This window comes from Procambarus clarkii, chromosome 26, assembly GCF_040958095.1.
Source record: "Procambarus clarkii isolate CNS0578487 chromosome 26, FALCON_Pclarkii_2.0, whole genome shotgun sequence".
Classification (NCBI taxonomy): domain Eukaryota; kingdom Metazoa; phylum Arthropoda; class Malacostraca; order Decapoda; family Cambaridae; genus Procambarus; species Procambarus clarkii.
Genome location: NC_091175.1, coordinates 17,925,472 through 17,936,467, shown reverse-complemented (window position 1 = coordinate 17,936,467; position 10,996 = coordinate 17,925,472). Strand labels below are relative to the sequence as shown.

General features: G+C 46.0%; 1 protein-coding gene across 1 annotated transcript in view; it reads right to left on the bottom strand.

Moving 5' to 3' along the window:
- The window catches only part of LOC123756833 (uncharacterized), a 37,503-nt gene that overhangs the window by 8,188 nt on the left and 18,319 nt on the right, over positions 1 to 10,996 (bottom strand). The window contains exon 2 of the mRNA XM_045740203.2: positions 2,854 to 2,917. Within this exon, the coding sequence (XP_045596159.2) occupies positions 2,854 to 2,917 (64 nt within the window). The remainder of the gene's footprint in view (positions 1 to 2,853; positions 2,918 to 10,996) is intronic.

The window sequence follows — 10,996 nt, the reverse complement described above, 5'->3', positions numbered from 1 at the left end:
TCCGGTTGCTTATTTCTGTTTGCGTCATAGAGAAATTGATAGATCCCTCTCTATTTATGCCCATCAATCTTGGGTCTGACCACTGCTTGATGGGGTTCTGGGAGTTCTTCTACTCGCCAAGCTGACTTGTGAGAGTTTGGTCCACCAGGCTGTTGCTTGGAGTGGCCCGCAGGCTCATTGTAGCCCCGCTCTATCCTGACATGTCTGGCAAAGCTGGAAGAGACTCTGTGCTACTGATTGTGGCTTCCAGCGCGCAGGCTACTGCGCTATTGTGCACCCCCATACTCATCCTGTGAGTGGTAGCTTATTGTGCACCCCATACTCATCCTGTGAGTGGTAGCTTATTGTGCACCCCATACTCATCCTGTGAGTGGTAGTTTATTGTGCACCCCATACTCATCCCGTGAGTGGTAGTTTATTGTGCACCCCATACTCATCCCGTGAGTGGTAGTTTATTGTGCACCCCATACTCATCCTGTGAGTGGTAGTTTATTGTGCACCCCATACTCATCCCGTGAGGTGTGTGAATGGTTTCGTTCCATCTCCTCGGCCGTAAAATAACTCAGTCCTATGGTGTAATTGATCCTGTATAATTACCCTGCTTATAGCTACACTCTTCAAACAGTAAATCCCTTAACAGTAGCAAGATGTAATGGGAGCTAACTATTGCTTGTGCAATAGTTAGGTGGAAGTGAAGGGTCTTCACGGAACGCCAGTTTGTTCACATACGGTAACTGATTAGATGTTTACAGTTATCAAACAAACGATAATGATATTAATTTCCGGATTAATGTAACATTTTGTTTGCTAATTCGTATTGTGTGTGTTTCTGTTGGTAAAGGAGAAAGGGTTTGTGTGTGTGAAATCATGTCCGATTAGGAAACTATTTTGAGTACCTCAGGGCTCCGTCCTGGGCCCTCTGTTGTTTAAAGTTAATTATATATATATATATATATATATATATATATATATATATATATATATATATATATATATATATATATATATATATATATATATATATATATATGTCGTACCTAGTAGCCAGAACGCACTTCTCAGCCTACTATGCAAGGCCCGATTTGCCTAATAAGCCAAGTTTTCCTGAATTAATATATTTTCTATAATTTTTTTCTTATAAAATGATAAAGCTACCCATTTCATTATGTATGAGGTCAATTTTTTTTTATTGGAGTTAAAATTAACGTAGATATATGACCGAACCTAACCAACCCTACCTAACCTAACCTAACCTATCTTTATAGGTTAGGTTAGGTTAGGTAGCCGAAAAAGTTAGGTTAGGTTAGGTAGGTTAGGTTGTCGAAAAATAATTAATTCATGAAAACTTGGCTTATTAGGCAAATCGGGCCTTGCATAGTAGGCCGAGAAGTGCGTTCTGGCTACTAGGTACGACATATATATATATATATATATATATATATATATATATATATATATATATATATATATATATATATATATATATATATATATATATATATATATATATATACCATTGCTTTTTAGCATGTCGTGGTGCAGTGGTGTGCGGGTGTAGTCCTCTTAGTGGTTCGCCAAGTAGGGAACAACACCTCGATACAAACCACAACAGTTACCTAGGTCCCAGTGACCTATTCAGATGATAGGCGAACAGGTGCATCAGGTGAAAGGAGACCGGTTATGCGCGTGGATATATATGAACAGGATAGAAGCTGGGATTTCAGGATAGCATAAGTAACGGACCGAAACGTCGTTTCTCCATCTTCTGATATGTGGTGGTTTTGGTTTTAAACGTTGCCCCATCCTCTTGGGCCATCGGGCAAGATTGAACCAGTGAAGAGCAGAGGTGCCATAGGCACAATCAGAGAGCACTGTATAAACATCAGGGGTCCGCGGTTGTTCAACGTCCTCCCAGCGAGCATAAGAAATATTGCCGGAACAACAGTGGACATCTTCAAGAGAAAACTGGACGGTTTTCTAAGAGAAGTTCCGGATCAGCCGGGCTGTGGTGGGTATGTGGGCCTGCGGGTCGCTCCAAGCAACAGCCTGGTGGACCAAACTCTCACAAGTCGAGCCTGGCCTCGGGCCGGGCTTGGGGAGTAGAAGAACTCCCAGAACCCCATCAACCAGGTATCAACCAGGTATGACAATTCGAGAGAGAGATTCTGTTGATGTTATTCTCTTGAGTTGTTCCCAAGATGATGCTGAGACAACTCCTGAGATGTTGCTGAGATGGAACTAAGAACCCTGAGATATTTCTGAGATGCTCCTGTGACGCTCCTGTGATGGATCTGATATGCTCTTGGAAACCTCTTGAGATGATGCTGATATAAGATAAGATGCTGAGATATTTCTGAGATGCTGGTGATACGTATGAGATCGTACTGAGATGTTCCTGGGATGCTACTGAGATGTTCCTGGGATGCTACTGAGATGTTCCTGGGATGCTACTGAGATGTTCCTGGGATGCTACTGAGATGTTCCTGGGATGCTACTGAGATGTTCCTGGGATGCTACTGAGATGTTCCTGGGATGCTACTGAGATGTTCCTGGGATGCTACTGAGATGTTCCTGGGATGCTGCCTAAATACTCTTCAGAAGTAGAGCTTGTGAATTCCTTCATCTGGCCAAAGGAAATAGACAGACTATTCCATCTTTTCAAAAGGGGGGGAAGGTCATATGCCCCTGATGGGCCGAATAGCCATATCCCCTCCGGTTTGTTTTGAAGACAAGCAGTCGATCTGTGAACCTAACCCAAGCCAACGGTTAAATAGTGTGTTAATGTGACGCCATTAAATGCCTGTGTTGTGGTAGTTAATCAATTGTTTATAAAACGTGAAGGATTGTACTTACGGTCTCCAGAGGGCGCTGAGGTCGCCAGGGCCGCCCACGCCGCCCACACGACCGCCCACAACACCTGCAAGAGTCCTCTTACTTAGCACACAATGGGACAGCACACACAGGATCATATCAAAAGCATTGCCACGGGATTGAACTTGCGTCTCTGGGGCCAGATTCACGAAGCAGTTACGCAAGCACTTACGAACCTGTACAACTGTTCTCAATCTTTGGCGGCTTTGTTTACAATTATTAAACAGTTAATGAGCTCCGAAGCACCAGGAGGCTGTTTATAACCATAACAACTGTTGATTGGCAAGTTTTCATGCTTGTAAACTGTTTAATAAATGTAACCAAAGCCGTCAAAGATTGAGGAAAGATGTACACGTCCGTAAGTACCTGCGTAACTGCTTCGTGAATCTGGCTCCTGGGCTTAACAAGTCTCCCTGGAACACGAATCGCCAGTCGTTTAACAACCAGGTACCCAATCACTTGTGGGTGAATAGAGGCGTATGGTTATAAGAACTGGCGCCTAGTCAATCCTCCCCTGGCCAGGATACGAACCAAAGTCGCTGGCGAGGACCGGAGCGAGTGTGTTACCCCTGCGCCACCCTATTTAGTGACTGGTCATGTAATGCTGTACAGTTACCGTACATGTACATCCATTACATTCCATTACACTATAATGTCAGAAAAGTTAGGCAATTGCATCTATGCGTCGTCATTCTCACAGAGAATGTGTGTGAATGTTTTAATGGGGGTCTGTTGTCATTCTGTGGTCATACGTAGCCTTAAATCCTATCCAATTTGCGTTACTAATTCCTATAAACACAGGTCGGGAAATCACGTACAAGAGTAGATGCTTTGTGGTTTGAATTCCCTTCGTGGTTTGTGCGTTGGTGGGTTCAGTGTGGGAATCAGCTAAACTTCATTCAAGTAAATTCAGTAGAATTTCTGGTTGCAGTTCTTTGACCATGTCTTAGCTCAGTCGATTAAGGCAGCGTCTGGGATGCTCTCGGACGTAGGTTCGAATCCTCATCACGGCCCGTGTGGATTTGTTCATTTAATCAGCTAAAATAATATTCAGATTGTTAGTTGAGGATGATTAGTATGTGCTTTGTATAAGACTCGTTTGGCGAAGAGGTGTGTGTGTGTGTGTGTGTGTGTGTGTGTGTGTGTGTGTGTGTGTGTGTGTGTGTGTGTGTCTACTCACCTAGTTGTGCTTGCGGGGGTTGAGCTCTGGGTCTTTGGTTCCGCCTCTCAACCGTCAATCAACTGGTGTACAGATTCCTGAGCCTACTGGGCTCTATCATATCTATATTTGAAACTGTGTATGGAGTCATCTCTCTCTCTCTCTCTCTCTCTCTCTCTCTCTCTCTCTCTCTCTCTCTCTCTCTCTCTCTCTCTCTCTCTCTCTCTCTCTCTCTCTCTCTCTCTCTCTCTCTCTCTCTCTCTTTCTCTCTCTCTCTCTCTCTCTCTCTCTCTCTCTCTCTCTCTCTCTCTCTCTCTCTCTCTCTCTCTCTCTCTCTCTCTCTCTCTCCTTGTGTGTGTGTCTCTCTACTTGAACGGCATACTAAACCGTCAAGAATTTCCTACAGTTAAACTTTCACACAGATTTCTGACCTTTCAGCTGGCAACTTAAGTACAACATTCGTACACAAACAGGAGAAACAATTTTATACCATGAACTGAGCCCTCGAACCATTGTCCAACTTTAGGTACGTTGTTGGAGGACGGTAGAGTAGTGAGTGTTGCCAGAGCAACACACACACACTAGCTACTAGTTGAAGCACAATAGAGGGTACATTCACCACCAGTGTTGCCACCCAGCATACTAATGTAAGGTCTGGTGTCAGTGCTGGATAATGAGAGGCCTGAGGAGTAGTTGTTGTCTAAACTTCTTCTACTTCTACTTCTACTTCTTCTACTTCTTATACTTCTAAAATCTTCTACGGTGTTGAAGATGCAATTGGAAATATGATATTGCATAGATCACTGGGAAGAGAAGAGGACAGAAAGCGTTGATGTTGAAGAACAGCAAGAACTTATGCCCGCCTTCTTCTTCCAGAACTTATTCACGCCACCTCCTTGCAAGTTGACGAGGCTTTTCTTGCTGTTCGTCAACATCAACGGTTTCTGTCATCTTCTCTACCCAGTGATCTGTGCAATACTGTGTTGAAGTGTGTTGATATGACATTAAACTAATTAGCGGTCACAGTGAAACATTTTCGAAATTAAACTCATCTTTATATATCCAAAAGCGAACAAAATATACGAATTTGATCTCAAAACAATTATAAAAATATTTTTTTGCTGCTCTGGCTCTGAATATGGCATTTGAATATGGCCGCCATATTGTTTATCAGTCACATATGAAGGCAGAGTTGCCTGGGTGTGTATCAATGAGTCGAAACAGTAAACATATGATGACCATACCACACACTAGAAGGTGAAGGGACGACGACGTTTGCTTCTCCTTCGACGTTTGAATCGACTTGAGAATAGTCCAGGACGGACCGAAACGTCGTCGTCCCTTCACCTTCTAGTGTGTGGTCTGGTCAACTTACTTTAGCCTCGTTATTGTGACTCATCGAGTAAACACATGACTTGATCGCGAAGATGTATATGGACATGTATATGAGTAGGATTGGGTGGTTATAAATAGGAGCTGCCTCGTATGGGCCAATAGGCCTTCTGGAGTTACCTTTGTTCTTATGTTCTAAGATGAACACCTGAGGTAAACTTGTAGACTGTCAATAATACCCCCATTAAAAGAGTATACTACAGTCTCCGGTCGTGATGGTCGAGTGGTTAAGGAACCCTGTACACCAGTTGCCTAGTGCTCCTGGCAGTATGGGTTCGAGTCACTTCTGGGGTGTGAGTTTTCTGGTTACAGTGTGTATGTGTATATAGAAGTTGGGGGGGGAGGCGCGCCTAGTATGCACTGATCCATCAGGATGTAAGTATGCATCACTGATCCATCAGGATGTAAGTATGAATCAGTGAGAAGGTAAAACCCGCCTCAAGAAGGTCGATGAAAGTCCGGCCACGAGTCAAGCAAAAAAATAAAAAAGGTAAGATGCTTTCACCTTGGCGGTCTCCTTGAGACGAGATCAGGTCAAGAAGCCGCCGGGTGGAGCCCGTAGACTCTCTGCCTCTGACGGTAGAGCGACGGTAGAGCTTCATGCAGGTCGGCGTTCAATCCCCGACCGTCCACCAAAGTGGTTGGGCACCATTCCTTCCCCCCCCCCGTCCCATCCCAAATCCTTATCCTGATCCCTTCCCTGTGCTATATAGTCGTAATGGCTTGGCGCTTTCTGCTGATAATTGCCAGTTCCCATTCCTCAGACCTTCCGTCCCATCCCAAATCCTTATCCTGATCCCGTCCAAGTGATTGGCCACCATTCCTTCCTCCCGTCCCATCCCAAATCCTTATCCTGACACACACAGAGATCACAATAACGTTATGCATCAAATGAACAAATCCACAAGGGTGGATTTGCTCAGTCGATTAAGGCAGTGTCTGGGATGCTCCCGGGCGCAGGTTCGAATCCTCGCCACGGCCCTTGTGGATTTGTTCTCCTTATCCTGACCCCCATTCCGTCGTAATGGCTTGGCGCTTTCTCCTGATAGGTCCCTCTTTCTAGCAAGGCAGAGCCAGATGCAAACTCTGCAGAGATAGAGCCGGATTTAAATTCTTCGGAGGCATAGTCAGATATAAATTTGGAAGTGTTATATCCAGATATAAATCTTTATCCAGATTTATCTCTATATCCAGAGCCAAGCTGGATGTCAGTTGTGCTTCCACTAGACCATTAAGGTAGCTAGTAGAGGGTAGAAATAGCCTAAGCTACTCTATCCCTTTGAGATGTATTTTTTTCTTGTCTCAATAAACATACCTGAACTTGAAGGTAGCTAGTATTCTTTGCCAGCAGCGCCCAGCTAGATCCAGTTAGGTAATGTATTGGGCATTTCCAGTGGCAGGCGGAGGACACGTGTCGTTCCCGGAGGACACGTGTCGTTCCCGGAGGACACGTGTCGTTCCCGGAGGACACGTGTCGTTCCCGGAGGACACGTGTCGTTCCCGGAGGATACGTGTCGTTCCCGGAGGACACGTGTCGTTCCCGGAGGACACGTGTCGTTCCCGGAGGACACGTGTCGTTCCCGGAGGACACGTGTCGTTCCCGGAGGACACGTGTCGTTCCCGGAGGACACGTGTCGTTCCCGGAGGACACGTGTCGTTCCCGGAGGACACGTGTCGTTCCCGGAGGACACGTGTCGTTCCCGGAGGACACGTGTCGTTCCCGGAGGACACGTGTCGTTCCCGGAGGACACGTGTCGTTCCCGGAGGACACGTGTCGTTCCCGGAGGACACGTGTCGTTCCCGGAGGACACGTGTCGTTCCCGGAGGACACGTGTCGTTCCCGGAGGGCACGTGTCGTTCCCGGAGGGCACGTGTCGTTCCCGGAGGGCACGTGTCGTTCCCGGAGGACACGTGTCGTTCCCGGAGGACACGTGTCGTTCCCGGAGGACACGTGTCGTTCCCGGAGGACACGTGTCGTTCCCGGAGGACACGTGTCGTTCCCGGAGGACACGTGTCGTTCCCGGAGGACACGTGTCGTTCCCGGAGGACACGTGTCGTTCCCGGAGGGCACGTGTCGTTCCCGGAGGGCACGTGTCGTTCCCGGAGGGCACGTGTCGTTCCCGGAGGACACGTGTCGTTCCCGGAGGACACGTGTCGTTCCCGGAGGACACGTGTCGTTCCCGGAGGACACGTGTCGTTCCCGGAGGACACGTGTCGTTCCCGGAGGACACGTGTCGTTCCCGGAGGACACGTGTCGTTCCCGGAGGACACGTGTCGTTCCCGGAGGACACGTGTCGTTCCCGGAGGACACGTGTCGTTCCAGAGGACACACATATCGTTCCGGAGGATACATATGTGGTTCCGCTACTTGTTCCAGCGACGAACACAGCGACTCAAGAGTCTCAGGTTACTGTGTCGTGTTGCTGCTGCTGTTCCAGCGACACCACGTTGCTGACACGTTCCCTGTCACTTGTCATGCAATTTGTCATGTCATTTGTCATGTCATTTGTCATGTCACTTGTCATGTCATTCTTGCACGCTCCCTCTGACAGCGTTTCGTACGCGACTGAACGTGAAGATCTCGCCGTGATTTTCAATTTTTTCCCGTTTCTAAGGCATGAAGTGGCATTTTTCGGACACCATCTTCCTGTTCCCGCGATGTCTTCAGCGTCTAATTGGGCGTAGTTATGCGCAGCTTGGAGCGCAGGGAACTACGCAATTCACCTAAGACTTCGAAGTCTATGGTCATTAGTCCCAGGAAGTGTGGGCTTGGGGGGACGATTGTTAAACTAAGCATTGTTTGCTTAGTTTAAGCAAACAATGCTGCGTTTGCTAAATGCAGCATTGTTGTTGTTGTTGTTTAAGATTTACTACGTGCAATAAAAAGTTCAAAGTAGCACGGGCTATGGTGAGCCCGTAGTGCGCCACAGCAATTTTAGAGATTGGGGGGGGGGTCTATTACCTTGAAATGGTAATAGGTGAGTACATACACACACACACACACACACACACACACACACACACACACACACACACACACACACACACACACACACACACACACACACACACACACACACACACTATTTCAATTCAGTCTGCAATGTAAGGTTGCAAGATTGCCTCTAGTAGGATTAATGTTGGTAGGCTGTATCTGTTAGTGTAAGCTTCCTAAGCTGGGTCTGAAAGTCTTGCTAAGCTGGGTCTGAAAGTCTTGCTAAGCTGGGTCTGAAAGTCTTGCTAAGCTGGGTCTGAAAGTCTTGCTAAGCTGGGTCTGAAAGTCTTGCTAAGCTGGGTCTGAAAGTCTTGCTAAGCTGGGTCTGAAAGTCTTGCTAAGCTGGGTCTGAAAGTCTTGCTAAGCTGGGTCTGAAAGTCTTGCTAAGCTGGGTCTGAAAGTCTTGCTAAGCCGGGATCAGTAAGATAAGCTTTGCTTGGGGTCTCGTAGATCAGACTGGTTTAGTCGGGCCTAAATATGATAAGCTTCGAGGGTTTGGGGTGATAGAATAAGCTTAGGCAAGCTTATATTACAATCTAAATCATTCTAATCCTCTCCTGCGACGTATTTAATCCCACCTTTTTTTCCGCCCTTCGTGTTAATATTAACATTTATAATGTATCATTTATAATGTATCATTTATATTGTATCATTTACAATGTATCATTTATATTGTATCATTTATAATGTATCATTTATAATGTATCATTTATTTTTTATCATTTATATTGTATCATTTATAATGTATCAATTATATTGTATCATTTATAATGTATCATTTATAATGTATCATTTATATTGTATCATTTATAATGTATCATTTATAATGTATCATTTATAATGTATCATTTATAATGTATCATTTATAATGTATCATTTATAATGTATCATTTATAATGTATCATTTGGAAACGTAGTCATCTCTTCACTGATAAGCTTAATCGCCCTCGGAATGTAAAATATCTGCAATATTTTCCACCAGTATCACTTGGAAACATCAGACCCGTGTATCACCAGACGTGATACAAGTGTCATCGGCTAAAAGGTCAGGAGAGGAAGGTACGAAACAACTGATATTTAAGCCAAAGTGGAATATATGGTCTCTTGAAAGAGGTAAAAAAGTGGTTTGATGTGTTCGTACTCCCAGCCAGCAGAGGGCGTTGATCCCTTTCACCCTTAAATAAGGAGATGGATATTCCATAGATCCAGGGTGTTTTAGATTCAGCTACTTAGAACAGAAAGTTCCAAAGTAGCACGGGCTATGGTGAGCCCGTAGTGGACTTACCTGGCACAGGAGCGGGGCAGTGACTAGATCCAGGTGTTACTGGTAATTGGGGGCGGACCTGGAGGTACCTGGTTGATACCTGCTTGTAGGGGGGTTCTGGGAGTTCTTCTACTCGCCAAGCCCGGCCCGAGGCCAGGCTTGATTTGTGAGAGTTTGGTCCACCAGGCTGTTGCTTGGAGCGGCCAGGTCCAAGGTTTGTTGTTATAGATTCAGCTTCTCTGAACAAGTTCCAAGTAGCACGGGCTATGGTGAGCCCGTAACTTACCTGGCACAGGAGCGGGGCAAGTAGCACGGGCTATGGTGAGCCCGTAGTGGACTTACCTGGCACACGAGCGGTGCTGTAGGGCCTTTTGCAGCTCCCGTGGTCTTTTATAGCATGATAGTGATATCGGACACTTCACTAAAATTAAGCTCACTACGGGATCACCATAACCCGTGCTACTTGGAACTTTTTGTTTCAGGTCGCGAATCTTAAACAAACAGTTTAAGATTCTAGGTAGCGATAACAATTTTAATTGTTATTATAGGTAGATTCTAAGATTAAGGTAGTGATAACAACGACAGATATCGGACATTCGTGTAATCTTACGACCATTGGTGTCCGTAGTTTCCCATCCCCCTGGTCCTTGAACTGTTCCTGGATGGTCCGTGGGTGGTCCGTGGGGGTGTTATAGCCCCTTGTACCATCCGTAAGTGGTGTATGGGTGGTTGGACCATCTGGGGATGGTGTATGGTCCTTGGATCGTCCGTGGAGGGTCATTGAACCATCTAGGGATGGCGTATGGTCCTTGGACCGTCCGTGGATGGTCATTGAACCATCTGGGGATGGCGTATGGTCCGTGGACCGTCCGTGGATGGCGTGTCTGTAGTGAAGAACATAACGGAAGAACAGGAGACCCCAGAGCCGTGTTCTTTGTTCTTCAGTGATCGTAATCTTCACTCCAGTTGTTTAGAGCATAAATTATAGCTCTGTTCTCTTGGCTCAATTTGCTGTGATGTAATTCACACCTGGCTTCACCTACACCTGGCCTCACCTACACCTGGCCTCACCTACACCTGGCCTCACCTACACCTGGCCTCACACACACCTGGCGTCACTCACACACACATCTCCCACACCTGGTGGCACTATACACCTGGCAATATCATACACACCTGGCCTCACCACATATACCGTATTTGACATACTCTGCAATATTGCATTTCTTGCAGAGTAAACAATGTTGTTATCTTCTTGTGTAGTGAAAGTTAAGCAAGAATCAAAGATTGTTTTTCCTCCCCCACCCCCCCTCTC